Below are 27,715 nucleotides of genomic sequence, written 5' to 3'. Positions count from 1 at the left end.
CACATGTTCTTATGGATATCTACAATGGTATTACAGATCAGAGTGTGGTTTGATTAGCTGTTAAAATGCTTTCTGTATATAAATACTTTTTTACAGCAGACATTTTGACGTAACAGGAAAAGCTCAGGTGCGACTGATAACCTTCATCGTGGCTGCAGTCTATGTATTTGAGCCTTTTCCAGGGTCCTGCCCTGACACTTTAGGGAGTGCAGCCGTCAGCTGTACCTGATTCTCCTGCTCTGACAGCTCCACATGTCTGCTGTGAGTTTTGTTCCTTTAGTCCACTGTAAAATGGTAAACGCACCAAAGGTCCATCTGATCATCAGGCTCTAAAAACAGCTGGAGAATCACAGTCTGATCAAGATTATTTTATTTCTATTGATCTGAAAACTGCAGGTTAAAAGGTTTGCAGTTTAACAGTTGATTTTCAAGTAAACTTGAAAACTTCCAATTTGTTCTCAGTAAATTAACCTTTTAAAAAGTTAATGAACGGCAGCCGTATTGAAGTAAGACTGAGGCTGGAAATGCCCTCAAGCATCAATCACTACAGAAGGACACCCGTCGCCTGCAGGTAAGTCACCAAGAATTAAATTATTGCTCCTGTACAAAGTAAATGGAATATAAAAAAGGTGAATTAATTGTCGCCTGCAAGTCTGACATCCAACACTAGATGGCAGCATTTGGCAGCTGCAGTGCTGGCACCAGTCAGATTTGTTTCCAAACTTCTTCGTAGGTGTTTTATTTTACTCGTCCTGGTGAAATCCACAGGGCCTTATGACTTTAAAGAAGCTGTAGTCTTGGATTCCATTTCAAACCCTTTATTTATAAGTGTACCACATTTAGTTCACCTTGTTTTCAGTCCAGTTCAGTATGTGTGTGTAAGACAAACCTCAGAAACCTTATGCACTTTGTTCTTCTGTGTCACTTTTCCAAGAACTGAGGTAAAGGTTTCTGTTTGCTGGTCTACCACAGCAGATGAAAATCTACATGAAGCCTACATGTGTGCAGAGTCTTAGCCGAATGCCGACATGGCCCACTGTTGGACATCTGTGGGGCATTGTGGGTACTTCTGCAGGGCTTCCATGATCTGACTGTGGTCCAGCATGAGTCGCATGAGCTGGTATTCCCTCTGAGTTTTGGCCGAGGAGCCGTCGACCGGCCGGATCAGCTCCAGCTGCTGCAGGTGCTCAAAGGCCTGGGGACGAGCAGCAAAGGACAGTTTTACTGTCAGTGGCAGGACGTTTCTGTTAATCAAGACTTTATGATGGTGTGTTCACCAACCTTCATGACAACAGGCTGGTCAAAGTTGTACATGGAGTTTGATTTCCTCTGCAGGAACTTCTTAAACTCTAAAAACAGGGCATAGAGACAGGTCAGGTAAATGTGTACAGGTAGGCTAATATTTGATTGGTTTGACTGAGGTGTTGACTTTTGATGATTTTTTTTTTTTTAAGTTTCACTCGTTGTTGCTTTTCACATGTTCTTCTGGAGTGTTTTAATGTCCAGCTTCCTCCTCTGTACTGATGTGAAACCTAAGTGAGGCAGCATCTCGTCGTACCGTTGTGAACCATTTGCAGATTGAATGGCTCTCCTTCGTAGATGTCGTTGAGGTGCTTCATAGCGATGATGAGGCACAGCTCCAAGATGGACAGACCTAGAAAGAGGAAAAGCCCCAAATTTAACCCTTTATAAAGTAAACTGGAGTCTGTCTCTGAAGACGCGCGAGTTTGATTTTACCGTGGAGCATGTTGGCCTTGGCGTCGGCTAAACACAGCCTGCTGGCCTCCAACAGGTCGACGGGCTTGATGGCAGGTTTGGCTACAGAGACACGGCTCAGACACGACATCTGCAAGAGTAAATAGTCCTAAATGTCTCTCATTAAAGTATTTTACTCAAACGTTAGCTTTATTTAGCTTTTACTTTCATTTACAGCATTGTACAAGTCCAAACATCAGTGACGTTTGTTTTCGGCAGTTCCAGATCACCTGTGTCAAACCAAATGGCAGATTGTAAACGTGTGTTGCTCTCACCAGCAGCATGTGCACTGAGCGGAAGTCTTTGCTAGAGTTGTAGTGTCTCTGCAAAACCTCCTTGACCGACTTGTCTTCACACAGAGTCTGAAGAAACAAAGAGAAGACTCCCAGTTTATGGAAACTCCACTTTCAGCATTAGGACCATCAGACTAGATGCCAGACCGCATCCATAAATATATGTAAACAGCCAAAATCAGTTCCTCGGTTCACCTCGATACCAGCATTCCAGTTCTGAGCGAACTTTGTCTCAGGAAAATCATCCAACAAGCTCAGCTGTGCTCGGACCCGCTCCAGGTACTGAGCGAAGGTCAGGCTGCTCAGGAGGTGGATCTGACGGTGGGAAAACCGCGACTTTACACGCTTCTCCAACAGCTCCAGAACATCCTGAATGGAAATGAACGATTAAAAGATGTTTAACATAACGGAGGAATTTAAAGTCAGATTTCATGCCCACCAGCCTGCAGGTGACGCCGACCACAGCGATGGGGGCCTGGGCAGACTGGGACACGTCAAACAGGTTGTAGAGCAGAGTCTGGTTCTTATGATGGGCAAACAGGTCGAACTCATCCAGGACGAACAGCACCGGGCGACTGCTGCTGCGATCACCTGGATCAAAAAAGCAGAGATGTCATACTCTAGCATTATAGTACACCTTATGACCTTCACTGGCCTTTAGTTTAAATCTTAAATTTTATAACCTTTCTTCAGCGCCTCCAGCAGAAAAGCCAGATTCTCCGCAAAACTTCCCTGAAATGACACCGACACAGGTCTTTCAAGCAGTTGCATCAAATGAATAATGTCAAATATGATCATAAAACTCTTTCTAAATACTTACAAATACTTTGTCACCAACAACATTTTCCAGATTAAGCTGCCGTGTTATCTCTTTCAGTGCTATTCTGTCATCTGTTTGCAGGAGACCTACAGAACACAGCAACTCATTATCTGAGTGTATATAAATCATGTTAGCAGTTTAATGAGGGGTAAGGTCTTTGAAATGTGAATAAATAAAATGTGGCGTGGGGAGGGACGGTGTGTGTACCATTGAGATGAACCTGTAACAGGTTTTTCTGCACCTCTTTTTCCTCCAGCAGGTGTCTCAACACACACTTCAGCAGCTGCAGACACAAAAACACAAACAGCCACCATCAGACTTACACCTCTCCCCGATCATTTAAATATCATTTTGCACAATTTATTGTCTTTTCAACCATTTCACACTGGCTGCAGAGCTCACCGTTGTTTTCCCTGCTCCTCTGGGGCCGATGATTAGCACCGAGTTACTCTCCCCGTGGATGGCCGTCTGCTTCAGCAGCTCAAGGAGGTGTCTAAAAAAAAAAAAAATGTTTGGACTACAATACCCATAATGCTCCTCAATTTGCAAAAATAAGTCAGTATTAAGGTTTTCAGTCTTGTCTGTCCTTTTGTGAGAGTGAGGAAGCAGTCTGCACTAACAGCTGGATTTAATGAGTAAAAAGATTCAACCCTCAGAGCTGGAGGTAGACTTCACTACCTGCTCTGCAGAGCAACACCTGGGATGCTCGCCTTGTGTCTCAGTCTGCTGGGACCTCTTCCAACCTCCAAACTGGGACAGTGCTGTCAGCCAGGTAAGACTGAACTGGGTCAGTGAAACTCACACTCTCTCTATTACAGATGGCACTTTTACTATGGTTTCTATTTTGAAAATGCAGGAGTTAATTCTTTGTGGGGTTTTTATAGTTATTTGTTTTGTCTTACAATGCAAACTGTCATAATTTAACTCTTGTTGTGTCGTTTCCAAATCATTTTAGAACCTGTACGTTAACAATATCTATCTAAACTCAAAATGCATATTTCTCCTGACATCAAAACAGTTTCACATGCTTTTTGAGACCCTCTCTAAAATAAACCTACTTGTGTTGAGCTTCTACTCCCTCCAGCTTCTCGGGGAGCTGCTGGTGGCAAAGTCGCTTCCTTAAAATGGTCTGAAGCTGAAATTAAGATGAATAAAAACACTGCAGTTGTTTTACTGTGCCACCTTTCTGAAAAATAAGTGATTACAGAATTGGTTGATTCATACCTGTGTGACGCATTCCCCTGATGGCATGTGATCATTTTGCACCTTCCTCTTACTCATGATGTGACTCTAAAGAGCGAAACATTAGCTCTTTGATTAGTATATGACCATGGGCCTTTATAATATTTCAGCAAGATGAAAACTACTTGGAATACAAAACTATGTTTTTATCCCATCAGGCAGGCACAGTGTACAGTAACTGCAGCTGTTGTAATGGTTAAACACAATTATGTATTTCTTTTAATCATGTTTGTATAATTAATACCAAACACCTGTGAGTGAACAGTGTATATGCCGAATTATAAAGCGAAACTCAGAGAATATAGAATAAGAGTCTCAGGTTGTTTTCAGCTCTGTGTTTAGATTTGCACAGCGATGTGGCGCTAATTCCACCAGTTTTCTAAAGGAGTTTGGTGTAACTTTCTCCCTACCCTATGGTGAATCGCACCGGAGAGCTCGACAGGAAAAACAGCAGCACGTTTTGTTTTAGCGACGTAATAACACTGAGATTTTACAGGTAAATTAACACCTGAGAGCCTGATAATGTATAAACATCAAATAACAACCACACGTACCCAGTAATTCTCAATCTTCGCGGGAAGTCCCGATCTTCGCGGGAAAACTGCTTACACGGCAATGACGACTTCCTGTTTTGACTTCATCTCCGGCCCTGATTGGCTGAAGCTCCGACCAGAATAGAAATGAATGGATAAGCTATTTCTTACATGTATGGTCTATTATTATTATTGTTTATTACCACTGAGCATTTTGTTTATGTGAAAAACTATTATATGTGATGTTTTTAGATATCTTAGTTTTCCTTTAAATTAAACCTGATATAGTCTATAGCTTTTAAAAAGTATGGACCAAGTAGTTCTCGTCTGTATTTTTACAAATAATAAAGACATAAATATCACAAACATGACTTTTAGTCTGGACCCTGTGACTGTGCAAGAGAGCAAATTTTAATTTCACAAAACATCTGTTTTATTCTGACAGAATTAGGAGATTTGACCGATTATAGAACCGAGTTCTAATATTTAAATAGCACTAATTGCCCAGATGGAGACAATTAGAAGTAATCATAAATTACTGTTTTTCAATCTGCAAAGCCATAACTACCACCAGAATCCCATCTCTGATTCTGATAAAATTAGGAGGGGTGGCTCATCTGAATGGATCGAGGGTTGCCTATATTACACAATCTTTTACTCATTTACAATAAAGATGAAGCTCTGGAGATACTTAAACGCTTCCTGTGGCTTTTGGTTGACGGATGAAAAAGGCACAATAAACCACCAGATATCTCACAAATGATCTCCCAGTCTCCGCTCACATTTAGCCTGTCACATTACTCTAAAATACGACTCTCCGCTCACACATTCAGCTTTATGCTTGCCCTTAAAAATACATGAAGCAGCCAAGCACTGCACGCATTTGACGTCTTCTCAGGGTTGACCTTCACACGAAATTGTGCATCTGTTCACTTCAGATGACTAAATTCACTTTTTGTTTAGGTGTGTGTGTGTTGTCTTTAATGCAGGGAAATTATTTATGCTTTTATTTTTTTAGGCGCTTTCTGAAGCTTGAGGATCTCTGACAAATGGTCGGACTCGAACCACAAACACCGCACATGCTTTGTGTATATGGAGTCTATATGATGCACTGATGCACTGTCATTCAGAAGCACGGCGGGACTCGAACCGCAGACGTCGTACACGCCAATGCACAAGTATATGTGCTGTAACAACGAAGTATATAGGACTTTTACTTGCAGTGAAATATGTTTGCATGAAGCAAATGTGAGTGTTTTCATTCCAATATCGATTGTGAATACTTCGCCAGTGTTTAATAACTAACTAATAACTAATAATCGAACTTTTTTTTTTTTTTTCTGTGAGGATGAAACGTGCATCACCTCTCCCATCTGCTGGCTGCTACTGCTCGACGCATGCGCAGTGCGGCTCTCCATCATTTCCAATATCCCAGTGTAGGAGAACCAGCAGAGGCAGAGAACTAATAGGTAGGCTTCTTATTCTTATTTTTATTAAGGTCACAAACGCACCTTTGGGTGCCCGTGTGACCGCTTGAGCACCGGTATGCACTGGCAGGGATATCCGGGTAGGAGCGGGCAGTTTACGGTTTTATTTGGCGCAGGGAGAAACGTTAGTGCCTGAAAAGCGTCTCTCTTCTTCTTCGCTCTCTCTGCAAACGCAACGGTTAGCACGGCTGCTTAGCATGCTAAGCTAACCCGTGCTAACTCGGCCTGGCCCTGGCCTTGCCTGGCCCCTAATGGCTCGAAACCTAACGCGGGGCCTAGCTGCTTTTTACTTCGACAATTTGAAGTCGGAATCTGGGTCGTGGGTCTTTAATGTGCGAGGGCCCGGGTACGGTTTGCTAATTAAATGCTAAAACGTTATTAGCGTAGCCGAGCTCGCCCTCTAATTCATTTTCGTTACAACAAGCTAGCAGGCTAGGCTAGGTAACGGTAGCTAGACAGCTGACGCTTGGCATGCTAACCCCAGCTAGTTCGGATGCTGTGTCCAATGCATCAAAAAGCCCAGTCAGACCAGGCTGGATCCGCGTGTTGACACGGACAGATTGTAACGCGGAGGCCCAGGGACGACGGGCTTTGGGCTGCACTGAGCTAAGCGGCGTTTGGTGCTACATGGCTAAGGCTGAAACGTTAAAAAAGCAGCACTTGGCACAGTTCACAGACAAGCTGGCTAATGTTGATGAGCTATTATCTGAGGCTCAGGGACCTGTGGTTGCTTTGGTGGTGTGCACCAGCTGGTTGTCATGTTGTCCAGTCTTGGTTAGAAGTCTTGTCATCCAGCTGGCCAACTTGTGCAGCTGTCAACATAGAAGTCTGCTGCAGGACAATATGGCTAATTTACTCCTGAAGCTAGCCAGGCCAACTCCATGGGCTTGCAGCATGATTCAAAAGCTAGAATTAATGGGTTTAATCTTCCCAGTTAGTAAAACAGCAGCGCTAGCTGTCTTGTGGCTCAGTGACAGAGGACCAGGTCGTAATGTTTCACCTTTTTAGTGTTTCAAAGCTTGTGTCTTCTTGATGTTCTATCATGCCCAGGATTACAGTCCACAAACGGTGCATATGACAGAGCCAGTGCACTTTGCAGAAAAGGCATGTTTGGAGAGGTGATGACGAATGGGCAGCTTTAACTGCAGATATAAATGCACCTAAATGCTCCATGGTCCATGCTTTTAAGTATTCAGGGATATTTACGACCATAAATGTGTCCCGGACAACCTTATGTTGTTCGATTGAACACTGTCCGTATTCAAGGTGACATATAATGGCATCACAATCCCTTAATTTATCTGTGTGGCCAGGTGCAAATTTGTAATTTCTCTGTTTGATACAGTCTTAGCAGATAAAACTCAAAAGTGTGAGAAGATCTGACCATAAATGCACCTGGCAGCATTTCCGATCCTTGTTGCCACCTGCCAAAACACAAGGTGTATCTTTAGTGTGCATCGAACGAACCATACTTTAAATCACGTTGCAGTGAGTCACATTCAGGGTCCCCACATTTTTATGTAAAGTATTTAAGGCTGCACTGAGATTATGTTTACAGGTCTGACAAATGCCATCCTCTCCCAGTTTTTATTTATTCATTTGGCAAGAATTGAGGCGTCCATTGGTTACAGGGCTGAGTGGAAGTTTCCTACAGTCCCTGCAGCTGGTAAACCTTCGCTGTCTTCTGCAGGCGTCGTTTGGAAGTCGGTTTCTGATCTGCATCGCGAGGCTGTGGGTAAAGTTAACCAGCTGCTGTACCACCATGTAGAAGAAAGTTTTTCTTGTTTTAGTCAGAATGAGTCAAGACAGCCAGACTGGGTTGTTGGAGGCAAAGTAAATGCTTAAATCATAATAACAAGGAGCTGTTGTGATGCATTAGTTTCACTGTAAAATGTTCAAATGTACCTTATATTGCAGTGAGATTCATGTTTAACGAAAACAGAAGAGAGAAAACTGGTTTTTGACCGTGTAATGAAATGCACAGGACCTACTTTGTCAGATCATATTCTTTCACATTTGGACATTAAGACAGAACATTTTCATTTACATAAGCTGCCATCCTTAATGGACCGCAAATTCAGTTACACAAGAACCTCTGGCCATGATTCCACTTCATATTTTGATGTGATTTCTTATCTAAAACGTTTTCTTTCTGAGACCGCATTGCTGTAACTCTCAAGTGGCTGTATTTATGTCTTTTTCTGCGTTAACTTTTCCTTCCTCTTGCTCCACAAAGCTTGTATGAAGTTTGCAGCTGGACTGAGTCCAAACTGTGTTGAATTCCCTTCTCATGCAAAGCAGTTTTGTGCCAAAATTAGTCCTTTCTCCCCAAAATATGATTACAGTGGTATTGCATTGTTTTTCCAGTCTTCTGCTGGGAAGGAAAATGGGAATTAATTTTAATAATAATTTTTATTCGTCGTTTTCACTTTTCAGCTTTGCTCTTACCAAATAGATTTGATTTACTTCCCTGTCTGCCACAGAATCTATGATGCTCACTCCACTAGACTGTTGTCTGTCAATTACAGACACCAGTGACTCTTCATAGATCTTATCAGACGCTACATTATCTCCTTTTCATTTTTTAAGAGCGTTTTTCCCCAAGACTAGCTGTGATGGCAAAACAGTAGCAACAACATGCACCAGGGACCAAACTAGGACCAATGGACGTTTTTCTGCCTCTGCCACAGAAGGACTGACATCGTGTTCAACGGCTTCATAATAATTGATTCCATTTCTTTCTTCCTTTTAATTCTAGCAGTCATTACATAGCTCTTCGAAATTATTATATCTTCTCTGAATGCTGTTGTGATTTGGCACATAACCTAATTCATACTTGATTCACAGTTGCAAATTGTGAAAACATTGTATGTTGACCTATTTTTTTTGCTTCAATTTCTCTTTAAAAATGCATCCTTGTTTTTTTTTTTTTTCTGTGGACATTTTGAGGATGTGTTGTGTTCACTTGTTTCCTTTAAGCCTCCTATAAAAACAGGCTACTCTTTGTCACAAGCACTGTGTACTGCTCTGCATATCACATGTACTTTATTTAAGTATCCTTAATTACGAAGCCTTTTAATGTTATGTATCTGCTCGTTGTCTGCTGAAATGCTGCAGTTGAGCTCAGCATGTGAGTTGTTTCATATTAAATATTGTGTAATATATGTTTTATCACCTTAATCTGGCCCAAAAGTCCATTGGCTTTTAGAATCAGCAGTTCCCTGATAATTATCATATTGAGTCCGGTCGTAGTTGCATTGATTTTATTTCATGAAGTGGAGTGATGGTGCGCTGCTTGTATTATCGGAGCTACATCCAGGTAACTTGTGTTTCTCTTGTCTTTACTGAACTGGAGGCTACTCTTGTACAGTTGCCGTGTTTAGTTTTGTCCAATTATTGTGATAGGGAGCAGTAATCATGGTGAGCTGAGGTTTGTAGTAAAGATGGCCTTACTGATGTGGTTACTGACGGTCTTTCTTCAGCCTCCTTAAGGTTGTTTTTGTGATCACCAACCTTTGCTGGAAACTTGCAGTAGAAAACAGAGGCTGTCCAAGCTGCCACATCACAGTTCTTGTGAATGTGGTATGTTTACGGTCCCCATCATCCTTTTTTGTGGTTGCATTTTTTGAGGCGACGTTTGTCAGCTCTGAAAATTTAGCTATGTACTTAGGTAAAGCTGCTTTTGACTTATTAACACACGTCAAAAATATGTTGTTTTTTTTTAGCTCGTCTGCCTTCATCACTGCAAAGCAGCAGCATGAGCACCTTGTTTCTAGTGCAGTAATAATTGGATTCACGCTATATTTCTGGTGGCTTCGACCATCTCTCCTTCTCCCCGTGTCTGTCTCGTTCTTTTTGCTGTAAACAATAAATTTGAAAAGGCCAAATGCATAATCTTAAAAAAGATCAGCCTGCAGTAAAAGGTTAGAGATTAGTAGGTGTCTGTAATTTGAATGTGGTAGTTGTGAGTCTGGAAATGGTGGGGGAGACATGGGCAGCACGCTGCTAAAAGTTGAGACTACATTACTCTGCTCTCCATCTGCCCTTACTTTCTTTTTCTGATACAAACAAGAGTCAAAATACTGAATAGACTCAAACATTGGTCACCACAAACTGAAACGCTGCATTAAGAACTTGTTGGAAAAGAGTTTTAGTCCAGTGTGAACCCAGCACTAGAAATTATGTTTTTTTTTAATAGTTTTGTGGGAAATGAGATTTTGACTATGTGGTGTTTTCTTTGATGGGACGATGGACGCCTCTCCTGACATTTTGAGGTGGGACTGTTGCTGCTGTGTGTTTGCTGACAAACGGCACTTGTTTAACCGCACCTTCGTTTTTACTCAGCTTGGTTAGCGGTACGCTGCTTGCCCCTCTTCGTCTGTGCTGGTGTCGTCGGGTTCGGTCTCAGCAGCTCACAGGGCAGTTATGAGTCAGCAGCACCGGCGGCTGAGAGGAGGCTTTACATGGAGCTCATCACTCACGGGCTGAACTCAGCCTGATTTTCCAGCTTTAGTGTTTGAAATTCACCTTCTGAGACAGGGGGAAAACAGCCAATAATACTGTGCAGTTTTCTTCTCATCGTCTTCTTTTCATGACTCATTTTTTCTTTTCTCTGAATGAGATATGTTGTTTTCTATTATAATCTGCATTATTTATGGGGGAGCTGGATTGGTGTCAGTTCAGGTACTGGACACGTATCAGCTGAGTTTCACACAGTCATTTTATTAAATCTCAGTCCAGTTTGGTGGGTGATGAAGACGACAAATCTTTTTGTGTTCCACTTACTGCAGCGACAAACCAAATAACTGATTTGTGTAAGGAAAGGATTATTCATATTAACAACATGATTAGTAACAACACTAAGTGTGAGAATGTCCAGCAAGAGACACACCGGTACTCAGAATCAATAACTGCAAGATGGCGGTTTTTATTGTCTGTAAAACTATCCCGTCATGGTAAAAACGTTTAATAAATGAAAACGTTTATAATCTTGCAAAGAAAATGATACATTCATGTGCGTTTTTCTTCTGTCCTGCCCACACAGAAACCATGGAAGCACCGTTACCCAACTGCGTCTGGGAACCAATATGTTGAACACGCTCTATTTGTCTGACTGAGGGACAGTATTTTGGGTGGCACAAGACAAATGGTAAAAAGTTCATAATAAAGGACTTTCTTGAGAAAGCGCACGCCGAATCCCAGTCCTCGAGTTTTCAGCCAGCATCTTCCTGAGTCGATGGCTCTGAATGCCAAGATGCAGTGATGGAAGTCCACGCAACATTCAGCGCTGTAGCCATGAAGCAGCTCAAAGGGTAGGGTCTGCCGTGAGCTCGCCTCACCCTACCCGACCGCCCGCCGCCCCATCGGCTCCACCTGAGAGCAGAGTCCCACACTGACGCATAATCCTGCAGCCCCACCCACCTCCTCACCCCTCCCACCACCACCTCCACCACGGCTTTGGAAGACGAACATGATGATCATTGCAAAGACGCTGGTTGATGTCTGATGAATATACCTCTGAGGTGTTGAGCGTAAAACCAGTGGAGCAATGAATGGCGGAAAGGACTGTGAGGCGGGAGATGAGAGGCAGGCCGTCCCTGTCCAGGTCCCCATTGGCTGGCAGCGCAGGGTGGAGCATGGTGGAGGGGTCCTATACTTAAGGTAAGAAAACTTCATCAGAGGTGTGACAGCCTTCGAAAGTGCTGCTTGATGAAAACCCATGGGAGGATAATAAGGTCAAGACACATAATTCTCTTGATTTGGTTTCTAAAGTATCAGAAAATAGATTCACTACTTTTCACTATTGTCCCATAATTCAACAATAGTCTCTAAAGCTATAAAACAAGAGAAGCAAATGATCGAATCTGAGAAGCTGTAACAGGAGATTTATCCACGTTTTTACAATAAACGACTTCTATAAAGACCTTTGTCAGATTTATCAGCTGACTGCTGAAAATAGAAGAGATGATTATTACAGAAGTTATTGATCGTCTAGGTTTTGGTTACCGGTTCTTTAAAACAGGAGCCTCATCGTGTGTGTTTACTTGCGACACATGGCTAGAGTTTCTCTAATTGATTGGCTCTGCAGGGAGATGAACACAAACTTATCTGATGACGATGTCCACTGTGAGGAGTCAGGATTATTCTCCTAACTGCTCTGGTGAGGCTGCGGTGGGAACATCTTCCATATGTATATGAAAAAAGACTCTGGAGATTGTTATCACAGTATTTTGCCCTTTTCCACAGGTAAAGTGATTCCAGGTGTTTTCTCACATGGGTAAATAATAAATTCTAGTGAACTGAGGATGTGGCTGGCACATTTCACAGTCCTGTTGCCTCCTTTAAGAAACCAGTCTTTTATTTACAAAATCCACTCAGCTGCTGCAACAGGGTCTTTGACTAATGACTTGGATCCTTTTCCAGTCACTGTGTCATGGAGACTGGAAGTTGGTGTCCTTCCTGGCATATGAACACAGCACGTGTATTTACAAAAGCAGTTGGCTGGTGTCAGGTTTATTTTGGGCGTTGGAAAGAATCCTGTCTACTTCTGTGACCATGGCCTGATACTGTCACCGCACACCTGTATTTGCTTCTTTATTCTGTTACTTTTGAAATGTGCGTTTTCTTCAGGGATGAGCAACTGTAGATCTTCAGTTTTGGCTAAGGTTTGATTGATGCGTGATATGATTCTGATAAACTGCACACATTTGGCACCTTTTCTATACACAGCTACTCAAAATGCTTCAATTACGGTTTTTAATTCATATGGCTGACAGAATTTCACTGTGGTGAGGTGGTAGTATTTTACGGTTTGATTTTTATAAGCCTGTAAAACCTTCAGCAGAAGCTGCCGCAAGCAGCTGCTAACCCACGTAAGAAATGACTTCCATGTCTGTTTGTGGAGTATTTGAGTTCATGGGGATTTCTTCTTCTTCTGAATCACGAACAAAGCTGAGCTGGGGGCAGTAAATCTACGGGAAAAACAACCAATCGGTCCAATAATATAGAACCATATTCCAGAAGAATTAAAATACATGCTGCAGCATAGAGTAATATCAGTGTGGAGCTGCCCCAGCTGAAGTCTGTCATCAGCCTCACATTGTCTTTCTGTGTGCAGTCCCAGTGGCTCGGTGCTGTCCAGCTTGGAGCAGGTGAAGACCTACCTGCTGACAGATGGAACCTGCAAATGTGGCCTGGAGTGCCCACTCATCCTCCACAAGGTAATGTGTTGTTTGTTGATTTTGTTACCGCCTCTTAACTTGATTCCAGTAGAATTTAAAAAATGAGGTGAAAATCACAACCTGCGAACCAAATTAAAAAGCTGTTGTCCGAAATCACAGTTAAACAAAGGTCCCTAATGGATTAAAAAGTCTTGCAGGTGAGATCTTGGTTCCAATTTCTATGACGAGCTTTATCCATCAGCTCCTCGCTGACAGATAACAGTGCAGGAAAAGATGTGAACCACATGTGATTTCAAGCGTGCAGCTGCAGATGACGTCAAGCAGGATTTAGGTTTAGTTTGTGGATCATGTGTCTGATCCTGTCCCTGTTGTTCCAGGTTCACATTTGTAAGAAGTGCTTTCATTTCTCTAGTAAACTGTCCAATAGTTACTCTTGAAGAGCTAGAGGTCAGTGAAGGCTTTACCTGCCCTGTTGTTGAGGTTTTGATCATTCACTGGGGCTTTGCTCCTGTTAGTCTATTATGTTTTGATTGATTCATTTTGGTTCCAAGTGAACACAAATTGGAAAACATTTCATCACCAATTTCGTTCGCTTGTACAATTTTAGGCATTGTTAATTTTGACATTTAATTTCTTTTTCAGGAGTTAAATGCCACTTAACTGTTTGTTTCATTTGGTAATTGCTTGTAAAAAAAACTGACGGGCATCCAGGGTAGACGTGACGATGTTGATGAAGAAATTTGCACATTAAAAGTCACTGAGTGTTAAATAGACTGAATGATATTATAAATCAGAGCACACAGCTCTTGAAATGTCCTGTCCTCAAGATAGGGCGTGTTATATATTTGACAATCATTACTGCAGCTGGGATGGAGGGACAGGATGGATGCGTGAAGAGCCAGACGAAGTTAGTCAAACCAAGGTGAAACCAACAACTGACAGGTTATTGTTTTGGTTGAAATGGGTTTTTTTTTTAAGGTTCAAAGTCAGTTCTGTCAGCTTGAAAGGGGACTGTGAAAGTTTTGTTCTTCTTGGAGCCCTGTGGTTGCGGTTATCTTGAATTAATGTCAGCTACCATGAATTCCAATAGTGACTGGGTTTCATGGTGGGGGAAAAAAATATTAAAATGTCCAGAGAAAGCTTTCAAACCACTTCTGCAGCATAACACGCTTCTTGACTCCAATTCCATATGCCCGAGATGTATGAAATAAATTCAGGCTGACCACTTCCACGGATCTCTGTGAAGGACCAGACTGCAAATGTTGGGGTACTGTGAGGCCACTGTATCACATTACGTTAGGTAATCTGACAGATTATCCTCCTTGAAGCTAAATTTGTCCCCAACACAGCATGTCTGTCAGATGAGGCCATTATCAGGCTGATATAGTGCTAATATCTGATTTTTATTACATTTTTATTAAAAGCAGATGTAAACCCCACCAGTCCAACATCGCTCACCTTCCTCCATCTCTCCTGAAGTTGCCAACAGAGCAGTGAAAAAAAAAAAATCCAAAACACCAATTTAAGTTGTTAATGTTATTGGTTTGACCCTGTTGAACTTGAACTGAACCACACTTGTTCTGGATCCACCTTGGAGTAGTTGCAAACACGTGATAATAAATTTATAATCACCCGGTGTGTTGTTATTAGTACAGTTTAAAAATAGATTGGAAAAGCATTGGTATTGATTGCAAAGTCACAGATCATCTGTCTTGTTCCTCAGGTGTTCAACTTCGACCCGGGGGCAGCAGTGAAGCAGAGGACGGCAGAGGATGTGAAAGCAGATGAAGATGTCACCAAACTCTGCATTCACAAGAGGAAGCTCCTGGCCGTGGCCACGCTGCACAAGAGCATGGAGACGCACCCACCTCTGACTCTGACCAGTCCAGGAGGAGGTACAAGTACATGTCAGAGCTGTTGTTGCAATGCCATTGAACTGAAATCAGTGTTTGAGTTCACCAGAAAAGTTAACCAGCCAATGTAGACTGTTCTCATACTGACTGTCCTGCTCTGCTTAATGTTGTGTCCAGTATTTTGATATTGGTTTGTTTGTCTCAAGGTACGTCATCTGTGGTCGCTGCGCATTCTACAACTCAACGAGCAATAAGGACTAAACCCCACGATGGCCTGCCCAATGCTGTTGGCGCCGACTGCAAGAATCCTTTCAAGATGATGATGGCAGCTGGACAGCAGCAGCAGAGGCTGTATCCACTCCAAGACATTGGTGGAACTCAGCAGCCTGAGGTCTACTCTGGGTACCCCAGGTCACAGAGGCTGGGAAGTGGGGAGCCAGGCCCCAAATCTCCTTACCGGGCTGGGTATGGAGGCATGCTGAGTCCACCTCCAACCAGTGCCAAGCTGTATGGAGATGGCTCACAGTCTCCCAGTGCAGACACTCTGGGTAGCCCTGAGGGCTTTCCAAGGACCAATCCTTGCGGTTTTCCAGGAGCCGGGAGTCCCGGCTCAGCCTCCATCCATGGAAATACTAGGACACCTCTTTCCCCACCCAGTATGATGCTTCATGGCTCCCCTGTGGGCCAGCCATCCTGTGCTATGACAGGGAGGACTACCACGCCCCTCTCCCCGGCGGCCACTGCCAAAAGCCCTGTCATGAACATGAACATGCCACGGGGGAACTTCCCCCCTGGTATGGATATGCCCCGTGCAGCATTTCACCATAAAACACAGCCCCCTGTGCATCCTATACCGCCCTCTCCCTCCATACCACCATCCTGTGCTCTTCAGAAAAGGCAGTTGACCTCTGAAAAAGACCCATTAGGCATCCTGGACCCCATCCCCAGCAAACCAGTCAGCCAGCCCCCCATCGCCCCAAACCCCTCCAACTTTCAGCCTAACATCCACTCTCAGGTACCAGTGATGAATGTAAACATACCCCCTCCCGTCATTGTTCCCTTGCCAAGCAATTTACCTTTACCCACAGTCAAGCCTGGGCCTGTGGGGCACGGTGGCCATGTTCAAAGGACTCAACAGGGTGGTCCGGCCTCCTCCATGTCCCCATCCCCTGTCACCTCCCCTGTCCACATGGCTGGGCCTGCCCTTGGGAGAATGGAGGCCTCGCCTCATCGCTCACGTTCATCTTCCACCTCCTCTGACCACGGGAACTTTGCGGTGCCCGCGGGACACCAGGCCCCATGTGGCACCATCAAGGTCCCTCCTCGTTCCCCCAGGTCAGCCATGGGATCTCCCAGGCCAGCCATGCCCTCCAGCCCTTCAACCAACAAAAGTGACCCGCTCCACCAGTACAAAGATTCCCAGCTGCTGCCTGGGATGGGAAACTCGATTGGCACACAGCAGCACAGCAACCCCATATACTCGCCCACCTCTTCCTCTTCATCATCCTCTTCTCTAGCAACCCCCAGCGCTTCCCAAAAGGGCCACCCAGGACTCCTGGGGATGCCCCTCAACCAGATCCTCAACCAACAGAATGCTGCTTCCTTCCCCGCCAGCAGTCTTTTGTCAGCCGCAGCCAAAGCACAGCTAGCAAATCAAAACAAACTCAGCGCTGCTGGCAACAGCACTGCTGGCATGGCTGGTGGTGGTGTTGGTATGGCAGGCATGGGGACAGGTGGTGGAGGTAATGGAGGGGGTGGTGGACACCCTGGCTCTATGAGTGGCCCTCGAGGCATGGAGGGACACAGCACTTTAAACCCCATGCTCCCGCCAAACTCCACCATGCTGCTCAACACTCCTGAGGGCCAGAGCGGCCGAGCGGCTCTTAGAGACAAGCTCATGGCTCAGCAGAGGGACCCCATGCGTAAACGGAAGCAGTCGTCGGGCAGCGCTACTGCAAACCACGACGGTAGTAACAACATGGTCTACAACATGCTCAACAAACCAGGAATAGGGGGACCCCACCTGCCAGGGCCAATTGCCGCTGAGCAACTACGAAAAGTGGGTCGTCTTGGAAACCTTCCCCCAAACACCTCCATGGCCCAGCTTCTCCAGTCCATGAGCTGCCAGAGCTCCCACAACCTGGCTGGGAGCAGCCATCGTCCAGGGCTTAGCCCCGGCCCAGGTCATCAAGGAGCTGCACAGCTGCACTACAACGACAGCACGGGCATGGTCCCTGGTGGCCCTCAGCAGAATCTCTTAGCCCAGCAGAGGCTGCGGGGTCCAGGAGATGCCATGCAGCACTGCCAGAACATGGACACTTCTGGGGTCCATCTGGGCTCTCGTCCAGGCCAGTTTCCTGACATGATGGCCCAGATGCAGGCTTCCTCCATGAGTAACTGTGGGCCTATAGGGCCAGGCGGTGGGCCCTTAGGCCCTGATGGCATGCCAGTGGGACGCCCAAACACTAATCCGCCACCCCTGTCTCATCCCGGCCCTCATCCCTCACAGCAGAGCCTCCTCCATGGTATGGGACGGACTAACATGGTGGTGATGCCACATGGAGGTGGTGATGGAGGCTGTGCACAGGCAATTTCTGATACAGGTGAGACATCGGCATCATATATTGTATTAGTTACCGCATGTATATATTATGAAAAAAAACACTAACCTGGTGTTAAAGTTAATTAATGAGCTTGACAGTGATTACTATTATTATTATTAATATAACATGCTAATGATAATGGAACTACATTTAGCAAAATCATGGGAGTAATCATTTCATCTCTGCACTACATCTACTCTGATGTTAGGTTTACATGCTCGTCGAGAGAATCCCACTGGTTTAATGCATAAGAAAAAAACAAAACAAATGATGGTTTGATGACGTTTTAAGTCGAATGACACACACTAACGGACCACCCTCAGCTGGTAGGGTGGTGTTGATGCAGTTGAGTATAGCACCTTCCCTTCCTCCGATGTGCCATTGGCTGGATGAAGATGTGGTTTCTATGGTGTGAGTGAAGTAAAACCAAAGGATTTAGGTGATAGGCCCTGAGCCTAGACAGTCAGGCTCCTCCAGTATCTCTGAGCTAATGAGCAGGCCCCTCATCTTTGGAAGCTCAGCTAATTGTCAGTCAGCCAGTGTTTCTCTTTGTTTTATTTGTATGCTAGCATCAGTCAATGGTGTAAAAAGATGGAAATGGGATCTGCATCACGCTTTAAGGGAAACGGCCCAGATAGGGCACTCGAGAGAGCTTCTCCCAGCTAGCTGGTCGCTATAGTAACAATGGACCCTGAATAGAGACCAGAGTGAAGCCTTTGATGAGGGTTTAGGCCTGTGTGTGTTTGAATGGCTGTGTGTGCGTGTCTGTGACTACTTGTGTATTTCAGCGTGTGTGTGTGTGTGTGTGCGCGCGTGCTTCCGTTTGTGTGCGTATGAATGACTTTGTGTGTCACTGTGTGTTTTTTGTATGTGAGTGTACGCACATTCATGTTAGCTTTTGTTTTGAAGGCACTGAAAAGATGTTCATCTTACTTCTCCCTTCCCTACGTGCTGTAGTTTATGCATTCATCGTGCGTGTGTTCTCATATGTTTTATAATGGAGGTATCACCGAGGTCGGCTGGAGGCCACCTGTTCTTATCACCAGGTGCCCCATTATTCTGTATTTCTCCTAAGTCAAGTCATTGAAATTCAGGTGGTCCTGTGTAGGTCAGGAGCCAGACCATGACGTTTGTGGCCATTGGGGTATAGACGGGACAAAAAATAAAAAAGTTCTGACATTTAGAGACATTTACAATTTTGATATCCTCACTGTGCCTCCAGAATTTATTTTAACCAGATTATTTTCCTGTATCCAGTGTTGGATACAGGGCAGGAGGATGACTATGGAAATATTAGATTATTATTGTCTTAGTGCAAACAAACTCCACCATCCATTCTGTATAGTGCTTAGTCCAGTTCAGGTTCCCAGGGGGTCCAGTATGGCTGAGAGGCTGGTACTACCCTGGTTGGATCAGGGCTGACACACAGAGACACTCAAACCTACGTACGATTTAGAGTCACCAACCAACCGGACCTGCATGTGTTTGGACTGTGGGAGGAAACAACATTCAGACTCCACACAGAAAGGCCCTGGGTTTGAAGGTTCTGGCATCGAGTCTCGTTCGAAACCGAGTTCTTTCTGTGTGGAGTCTGCATGTTGTCCCTGTGTCTGCGTGGGTTTTCTCCTCCCCCAGTCCGAACACATGCATAAATAAAGATTATAAAAGAATATTTTGCCACCCAGTGGCAGATGATGTGTCTCTGAGAGGCTCTGTAGCTTTCTGTGTACTTGAAGCTAATTTGGGTGACATATTAGGGATGTTAAGTGTGCTGAAAGCTCTTTGAAAGTGGCCTCGTCAGTGGCTTCTTAGCATTAGCCTGTAACCATCTGTTTCTAGACAGCGAGCGAGCTTTGAACACCCCCCTCCCACTCTTGTCATCAACAAATACTCCAAAGTTCATTGTAAACCCCCCTCCTCCAGGCTCACTGCCACCCAGCTGACCACCCCCCATCCCCCAGCAGGCTAAAATCACACCACCCGACCCTCATAACCCCCCTCATCCACCCACCCGACTCCCCCATCAAGCTTCCTGGCAGCGGGCAGCACCACCAATCATCACTCGGTTCCCATGGTAACCTCCCTCGGCAACAGCCGTCACTATATCATCGCACTAGCGGAGGATGTGGGGAGGGGGTTGGCCGAGCCGTGGCTCAGAGCGTCGGAGGGAGAGGGGAAGAAAAGAAAAGAGGCAAAAAAAAAAAAAAAAAAATGGAGAACACACACAGCTGCCCTTCAGCTACGTAGCATCGCACCAGCTGCTCCAGTCGCCGCTCATCCACACACACCCCCACAAAACACAGCGTTAGGCCTCGGAGATTTTGCATTCGCTTCGGCTTTGTCTGCATAACACTGCTGCTGGGCTTTCTCTTCATTCATTGATACATCTGAGGTGGTTTGTTCAGGTTCTGTCCTTGTGCATTTTGCTAACAAGTCTGTCTTTTCTACGCATCTGGCAGCGTGTCCTGTTAGTTATTGCTGCATTAGTGCATTTATATTTTATTGATTGTCAAACGCTCTGTTAAACACTTTGCCATTTATTTTTTATTTTTTTGGTGGCTGCAGTAGATTTGGGAACTAACTAAATTCTTCTGTCTGTTGACAGTAGCATTTCATTGACTGCTAGTATTAGAAATAAGCACCAGGGCACCAGCTTGTAATAAAAACCACAACTGAAAATGCTAAAAATACAAAGGCACACTCAGGGATGTGAGTCCAGAAACATAAGTGTAAAGTGTTTCCTATGGATCCTCAAGGATTTAGTATTTATTATATATTTTATACAGCACACACACATTTATGTGCTAATATATAATGTATTTTAATGTGAGAAATATTCAAGGGATCCAGGTTGTTTGAAAGACTGATTGACACTGGCTGATATATGTAAGTGGTCACAAATCAATTAGGTTATTGATTTAAAAAAAAAAAATCTGTTTGTAAACAGTTTGGTTTTTTAAGTTAATTTGTTACTCCCCAGACATGAACTATGACCTGCAGGTCAGTTTTGTCCAGAGAACTGTTGGGAACATGATGTTGTTATATGTCTGTGTCTGTGTCTCTTTTTCCTTACATGTGAGCTCTGTGTTGTGTTGTTTTGCAGGAAACCCATCATCCCTTGGTTGTGCTATGGGTGGCATTCAGCCACACATCAACACCGGTGGAGGTCAGATGTACCAGCAGCAGGTCCACCAGGGCATGCAGCAAGGGGTGGCCTCCCATCCGGCCTACCAGATCCAGCAGCGCTTCTCAGACAACCCGCCCTTCACAGACAGCAACAGTGCCAACACTGGCTCCATGGCCTGCCTCTACCAGAACTACCAGGTGGGATGAGGAGTTTCAGTTTGATCTCTGTAGCATTTCATAAAGTTTCATAAAAACATATTTTTATCATGTTGTTGTCTTGCTGTTGTCCACAGCAAGGGATGCTGCCACACCCCCAGTTTGGGGAAGGGCAACAGCCCCAGGGGGAGGGGCTTTCAGCAGGTACACCCAGCTCTGACAGGGGCCCCGGCGGAGGCCCAGAATCGGTAGATGCCATCTACAGAGCCGTGGTGGATGCTGCCAGCAAGGGCATGCATGTTACTATAACCACCACAGTGAGCGGGACCACACAGGCGAGTCCAGTGCCAGCCCTCAGCGCCATGAGTGCCTTCACTGCCTCCATTGGGGAGCCCATCAACCTCCCTCAGGCAGTTAGTGCAGTCCTGCATGGGCACCAGGAAGGGGAGGCGTTACCTCAGCAAGCCAGACAGCGGCAGGTCAGGTCGGGACGGGGTCAGAAGAACATGGATCCAGGGAAGGGCACTGCAGAGGGCCCTGAGGCCAGCGACTACTTCCGTTCCCCTGGCCGTGGGACTCCCAGGGGGCAGTGGGACGGGGAGTTGCAGCACGGGGGAGGTTTCGAAGCTCATAGCAACAACAGCGCCTGGGGTGGTGAGGAGTTTCTAGAGTGCTCCACGCAAGTGAGGAGTAGTCCCTGCATGGAACAACCCGCCAGCTTGGCTCCTGCCCCAGCATGCCCGGCTGAGGGGTCCAGTGACCACGGCCTGGTCATGGCCCATGATAAGGCCTTTCTCGACGATGGCTATCGCTTCAACAACTGCGGCCGGACACCTGTGAACTACAAGGAGCGTCTGGAGCAGACTGTGGAACGCTGCGCCCACATCAATGGTGCAACCCCTCACTTTAACACCAGGGGTTATGGAGAAGTCTTGGGGCCCCCACGGCAGGAGTTGACAGGGGATGACCAGTCACCCAGTTCCTCCACTAGCCTGGAAGGACCCCTGGCCACAGCCAAAGACTACAGCCAGTACAACGGCCACTTTAACGGTATGGCGCCCAGCCCCTCGGACACAAAGAGCCTGAGCAGCGAGGAGGACCTGCGGCAGCCGGACTCCCCCTCGTCTGAGTTGCTTCACTACCGGTCCAGGACCTTCAACATGGGAGAGCTGGTCTGGAGCCAGCTGAAGGGCTTCCCACCGTGGCCTGCCAAGCTGGCTGGTGACGAACAAGTGCACAGTGCTGCTATGCAGCTGCGAGAACAGGCCAAGGTGAGAAACCTGCCCACCTGTCATCATTTTACCAGCCAGCTTCATTTTTTCAGACTAAGTAGGACTGCAGTCATTGTGGCAGAAGATTTTAGTGGCTGGTACAGTTAACACACAGCCAGCAGTATTCCCTGTAAAGCCACATCAAAGGTTTTATGGAGTCTTAGATTACACAAGTGATTTTTCAGTGTGCCAGGAAGTCAAGCTGAGGTGTAAGTTTGTTTGACTGTAACCAAATTTATTGAAACTTTAAAAGGTCAGGAGATTTATTTTCTCCACTGGCCATAATGACAGATGGATTCCAAAGTGCTCCAAACACATTACTGTACCTGCCAAATCAGAATATCAGAATAGAAAAGGGCCTTCTGCTCAAAGCCATAGACGCAACAAACTGATAAACCACAGTCCAAACTCAGTCATTTTCTTGCAGTTGGTGGTCTGATAGTGCCCCCAATGTTCACAGATGTTTTCGTGTGTCCACACAGGTAGAGCCAGAGAAACTAAAGACACTAACTCACGACCTGGAGGCGCTTGATCGAGCCGCCAAAAGAGGCCTGAAGTGAGTAAACCCTGCCCACCATTTTACATTGCTGCTTCAGAAAAGCTGCAGACTGCACTTTATATCTGAATGAGGTGTTCCTGCCTTGTTCATAGTCCTGCTTCACGTGACCTTTTGCTAAGCTGCACGCCACCTAATGCTTACGTCTATCAAACACATGCGCCATATGCCATGAAAATGGGAAGCTTTAACCCTTTTACTGTTGGAGCCCCGTCTGATAAAGTCTGTGTGCTGATTCAAACTTTGTCACCAGCTTGTTTCCTGTTTGGCAGTGTAGGCTTGAAAAGGCTTCACATCTATCACTTTAATTAAATGTAGATCGCCGGACACCGAGATGGTTAAAGATGGTGGTGTGAAACATTTAGCTTTGGTCCATGTAGCAACCAGAGCAGAAAGACTCGAATCCCATCAGCTAAATTGTCAATAATATAAAATGTAAATGCTGTCCAACAGACCGGGGAAACTGAATAATCACTTGGAAGCTGCTATCCACGAGGCCATGAGTGAGCTGGATAAGATGTCGGGCACAGTGAGTATTCACAGCGTTTTTTTTTTTAGTTCAGCATAGACATGAAGTGTCACTGTTAGTCCACCTGTCCGTCCAGGTGACACCTCCTTCTGGTCTGTCTTCCCTCAGATCCCATCAAGGGATCGTCAGCTGAAGCTCCCCAAGCCTAAGAGGAGGAAGATATCCAGATAACATTGAATGTGTCGGTCCAAGAACATCCTCAAAGCCTTCGGAGTCTTCATCCGTTCAGCCTTGATGCGATCTGAGCTCTCTAACAGGTGCTACACATGGATTTTCAGTGGTACATCGTTGTTCCATGATATCAACTTGACTTAATGACTGACCACAGAAGGTGCTGGAAGATCCAATCACCAATACAGTTTTAACTGTAGAAGAAAAGGAAAAAAAAAAAACAAACAAAAACAGAAAAACATCAAAATGGTTGCAATTTGTCTACAGCTCACTGAATTAACTATTTTTTTCTAGTATAAGATAGTAAAATAAACAAAAAAAAGCTACAAGCATTACCTTACATATTTAAGAAAAATAGACAGTCCAAATATTTCTGATACATTTTCAATATGTATATAGATAATCCTGAAATTTCATGCTATTAAGAATTGTATGTAAATATTGTACAGTGTCATGTACAAGCGTACCTAATGCACATTTTATCTTTTATTGTACAAAAACAAAGCAGAAGAAGTGTACCAATGTCTTGGTTTCTATTCAGAAATGCGGTTGCATATGGCCGCATGCATAGGATAAATAAGAATACAGCCTAAAGCTTTTATATGATGAACGTGCTGGGTTTATTATTTTGGTTTTTTTTTTTATTTTATTTTTTTAGTTTGTTTATTTTGGAAAAGGAACAGCAGTGGAACAGGCATGACTTTATGAATGACTACATGAGTTCTCCATTACTATCTTCACTTCACACCAGTTAAGTGTTCATTTGTATTGGGAAAAAAAAAGAAAAACAGAATGAACTTTACCAGCAGAAAGTGTTCAGTGTTCCCCCTAAGCATGATGGGAAACGACCACCGGCCGGACAGATGTCGGTAAATCTTCATCTGCGCCACCGGGAAAACCCTGCTGTTTGAAGGTGCTCGTTCCTTTGGGTTTACTGAGCATCAGAACCTGCAGACAGAAGGAAAAATCCACCCTCAGACACGTCCTGTCACTTGATGGCAGTTTCACGAGAAGGTGCAAAAATAATAGGCAGCAACTTAGATTTCTCTGTTTTATATCAGTGTAAATTGATTATGTTGAGGTTTTAGTCTGGCTGAGGGCGTCACCCTGATCCTCCCCTGCGTGACTCTGAAAGGCCCGGCCTGTTTTCCTCTTTCAGTGCTGCAAACTGTGCGACAGCTCCCTCTTTGGTTGAACCCTGACATCTTTTCACTGTGAGGATGCATATCTACACGTTTTATCTCCGTTCATCCTCCTTGCTCTGAGGCCTTTCTCATGCACAGGCTTATATGGCATAAGCTGATTAGAAAACCAGTTACGAGCAAAAAAAATCAGATTTCTCTGAGAGCCTGTCCCGATTAGGGATGTTTTTTTGTTTACATAATGTTTAAGAAATCGACCTATTAGAGAAAACTGACTATAATCTGGTTATTTAAGTGCATGGAAACATCTGGTCCTTGGATTATTAAACACACGTCCTGTGGCTTATTCTTGCTTAGATGTAGAAATGGTGTCAGTATATCATGTGTATGATGGATTTTGTCTTTCATGTTGATGAACATTGGTGGAAATTGATTTTTTTTAAAATTTTTTTAATGAGACCTGTCCGATACCAAAATGCTTGTACCGATTGATCTTTGAGGTCACAAAAACTCTACCGTAGCTGGAAAATACTGCAATTAAACTTCAAAGCCTCATCTTAACATTTGGCCACTGATCCACAGGAAAAAACCCTGAAATGCAAACGAAAACCACGTGGACTGTGTTTGGGTGGATTTTTCCTTCAGCTTTGATGAATAATGTCATTTGTTTGTTGTGTTTCTGTCCATGTGTACAGTGATTTTTATTTTCCCCCATGACTGTAGTCAATTCTGCCACAGCTATAGCTTTAGAGTAACCAACCTCTAGATTATCAAAACGAACACTAACTTGGTTTTCAAGGGCGGTGAAAGCATTTCTCACATTTAGGGGCCTTGTGTTGTTTTGTTTTTTTTCCATGTAAATTATTTATGTATAGTACTCCATATTTATTTTAAGCTTTACAAATATGCTAGATGGCAATAATACTACCAAGAGTTGAGAACTCAAGCCTTATATGTGTATATGTATTTTTTGTTTTGTTTTGTTTTGTTTTGTTTTTTTGACACATTCAGTCTGTTGCAAAGGTCGTGTTCCCGTTTTAGGTAGTCAGCATTACAGAACACACTTGTTCTGTTTTTACAGTGAGTCTGTCTGGTCTTGTTTTTGTTCCAGACTCTGTCGTTGCTTAGTGAAAGAAGCGAACTCTTCATGATTATGCAGACAGCATTTAACACTACAAACTATTGAGGATATCCAAGCTGAAAAGCAGAGTCATTGCTTGACCCGTCTGAAAATTGATTGCACAGTATTGAAGCTCTGGATCAACACACACACACACTCTCTCTCACACACACAGACAGACACTCCTGATCAAAATCCACCACCAACAACCTGAAATCACTACAGAACTATCAAGTGCAATATACCAGTCGATGGCACAGATCATCAGGATCGCTGTGTCTCTGGGTCTGAAGCCGTTTCTCTTGGACAGACCCGTCCCCACACGACCACCCACAAAACCTCCAGCGCCAGGTTCTGCTAAAAGGCCCATCGCTTGAACTTTTCAGTTATATCAACAAACTGAATCTGTTCTCATGTACAAACAACTTTAATGACCCTGAAACCAAATAGTTTTCACTACTTTAGAAAGAGGTTCTTCCCGTTCTCGCTCACTACGCCATGAAAACACTACTATTAAAACACATCCACAGCTTCTGGATGTGCACGCAGGTTTTGTAACCACAGAAAGTTTTGCTCTAATTTGTGACCCACAATTTTCTGTATGTTTTTTTTTTTTTTATTATTATTTTTAATGTATCACCTTGGAAAAATCCTGAAGTCAGACTGGGTTAGAGCCAAGCCAAGACTTGGAACAGATCCTACTTTGTTCATGTGTACACACTTTAGAGAAAGTCATTTGTACTGTATTATCTGATGAGGTGTCTCGCTTATCTCAAAACCTTCATACTGTTTGTGTGGTGTGCAGACTGAAAAACCTCAGGACATTTTGAAATAGCTCAGTTTCTGCCCTGAATTTGTAGCAACAAAACACAGTTACATCACAAACCTGGTGCCAGCTCCCCCTGCTGGTTCTCTTCAGTTTGTCATCCTGCTTGATGAGGCAAATTTGCAAAATGAGGAGTGGAAATTTACCCATCCTTATCAGAACGTCCCTGATTTCTCAGTGTGCACACTTTAAAGAACCTCAGCTGAGTTTTTACTGTAATCTGTGGCAAGGAAACGCTCCGGCCGTTCTCGAAATGTGACTTTTGGTGTCAAACACACAAGCTCTTCCGGTAAAGTTCATTCTGCCTCTTCCCCCGTTTTTTTTTTGTGCAATGACATGCAGGAACCCGGTCTCGTGTTGGGAACCCATGTGTTACGGATCTGTTCTATCAGTTTCATGTCGTTTGTAGTTGAGGTCAAAGCATTTTGTGTTTGAGATGCTCTGTGCAGTCTATTTTTTTCCCTCCTCCTGCCTGAGATTGTGTGTGTCGTGCGAGTGTGACTTTTCTTTTTGCCAGTGAACTTGTTTTCTGCTCTTTGACTCTCCTTCCCCTCTCCACCTTTCCAGTCAGTATTTTGTTTCTTCAACTTGTAATTAAGTATATATTTTCTCACTAATATATACTTTACAAAAATAGACTTGCGTGAAGTATGATGTGCACTTGATTGCCCTTGTTTATTTTTCTTTTGGCATTACTGTGGGTTAGAGATAGTTTGTCCGAGTCCATTATTTTGAGATTGTTTGGACTTTTTTAATGGTTTGATGTAAGCAGCATTTTTTGTAAATATTGTGAAACATTACAGGTCATGCAGTGATGTAACATTTGGAATAATGTTGCACAGATGTTTAAGATATTAAAACCATGGTCACTCTTACTTGAATAATCTGGTGCATAACAAGTTTGTATGTCCTGTTTGTTTCCTGACTGTTTCTTTTAAGAACCGATGGATCGAGGATCTTTTTACTGTTTGTTGTTGCCTTCTGTCCTCTAGTGGACAAACAGGAGAACACACCCTGACTTCACCTGGAAATGTGAAGTTAAAATACATAA

General features: G+C 44.3%; 2 protein-coding genes across 7 annotated transcripts; one reads left to right on the top strand and one right to left on the bottom strand.

Moving 5' to 3' along the window:
* Positions 1-802: 802 nt before the first annotated feature.
* On the bottom strand, positions 803-7,234 carry orc4 (origin recognition complex, subunit 4). Of its 4 annotated transcripts, none has more exons than XM_026301491.1 (15): positions 7,131-7,234; positions 4,665-4,767; positions 4,093-4,158; positions 3,927-4,003; positions 3,271-3,361; positions 3,076-3,151; positions 2,869-2,954; positions 2,732-2,780; positions 2,488-2,639; positions 2,244-2,417; positions 2,031-2,117; positions 1,738-1,846; positions 1,559-1,654; positions 1,282-1,349; positions 803-1,195 (listed from the first exon to the last, which is right to left on the bottom strand). In XM_026301491.1, the coding sequence occupies exons 3-15, from the start codon at positions 4,147-4,149 to the stop codon at positions 1,013-1,015; spliced, it is 1,305 nt and encodes a 434-aa protein (XP_026157276.1). In that variant the 5' UTR covers positions 4,150-4,158; positions 4,665-4,767; positions 7,131-7,234; the 3' UTR covers positions 803-1,012. The 4 variants fall into 4 exon arrangements, with proteins under 4 accessions (XP_026157276.1, XP_026157279.1, XP_026157277.1 ...); XM_026301494.2 differs by having other exon boundaries at positions 4,665-4,773; positions 7,131-7,145; XM_026301492.2 differs by lacking the exon at positions 7,131-7,234 and adding an exon at positions 6,852-6,961.
* Positions 6,051-27,539, top strand: mbd5 (methyl-CpG binding domain protein 5). Of its 3 annotated transcripts, none has more exons than XM_026301488.1 (10): positions 6,051-6,112; positions 11,175-11,791; positions 13,248-13,350; positions 15,035-15,206; positions 15,371-17,767; positions 20,871-21,091; positions 21,187-22,320; positions 22,803-22,876; positions 23,330-23,405; positions 23,514-27,539. In XM_026301488.1, the coding sequence occupies exons 2-10, from the start codon at positions 11,679-11,681 to the stop codon at positions 23,574-23,576; spliced, it is 4,353 nt and encodes a 1,450-aa protein (XP_026157273.1). In that variant the 5' UTR covers positions 6,051-6,112; positions 11,175-11,678; the 3' UTR covers positions 23,577-27,539. The 3 variants fall into 3 exon arrangements, with proteins under 3 accessions (XP_026157273.1, XP_026157275.1, XP_026157274.1); XM_026301490.1 differs by lacking the exon at positions 6,051-6,112 and adding an exon at positions 6,126-6,476 and having other exon boundaries at positions 23,514-23,576; XM_026301489.2 differs by lacking the exon at positions 6,051-6,112 and adding an exon at positions 7,082-7,865 and having other exon boundaries at positions 23,514-23,576.
* Positions 27,540-27,715: the final 176 nt, after the last annotated feature.

Source organism: Mastacembelus armatus, chromosome 2 (genome assembly GCF_900324485.2).
Source record: "Mastacembelus armatus chromosome 2, fMasArm1.2, whole genome shotgun sequence".
Lineage (NCBI taxonomy): Eukaryota > Metazoa > Chordata > Actinopteri > Synbranchiformes > Mastacembelidae > Mastacembelus > Mastacembelus armatus.
The sequence above is the reverse complement of the archived record's forward strand: the minus strand, read 5'-3'. Positions and strand labels throughout refer to the sequence as shown.

Coding starts and splice junctions, on each gene's coding strand:
- orc4 (XM_026301491.1), bottom strand. CDS start 4,149: ATGAGTAAGAGGAAGGTGCAAAATGATCACATGCCATCAGGGGAATGC. Junction 3,362..3,926: donor GGAGTAGAAGCTCAACACAA/GTAGGTTTATTT, acceptor TTTTTTTTTTAG/ACACCTCCTTGAGCTGCTGA. Junction 2,118..2,243: donor ACTGGAATGCTGGTATCGAG/GTGAACCGAGGA, acceptor TTGTTTCTTCAG/ACTCTGTGTGAAGACAAGTC.
- mbd5 (XM_026301488.1), top strand. CDS start 11,679: ATGAATGGCGGAAAGGACTGTGAGGCGGGAGATGAGAGGCAGGCCGTC. Junction 15,207..15,370: donor TCTGACCAGTCCAGGAGGAG/GTACAAGTACAT, acceptor GTTTGTCTCAAG/GTACGTCATCTGTGGTCGCT. Junction 17,768..20,870: donor ACAGGCAATTTCTGATACAG/GTGAGACATCGG, acceptor GTTGTTTTGCAG/GAAACCCATCATCCCTTGGT.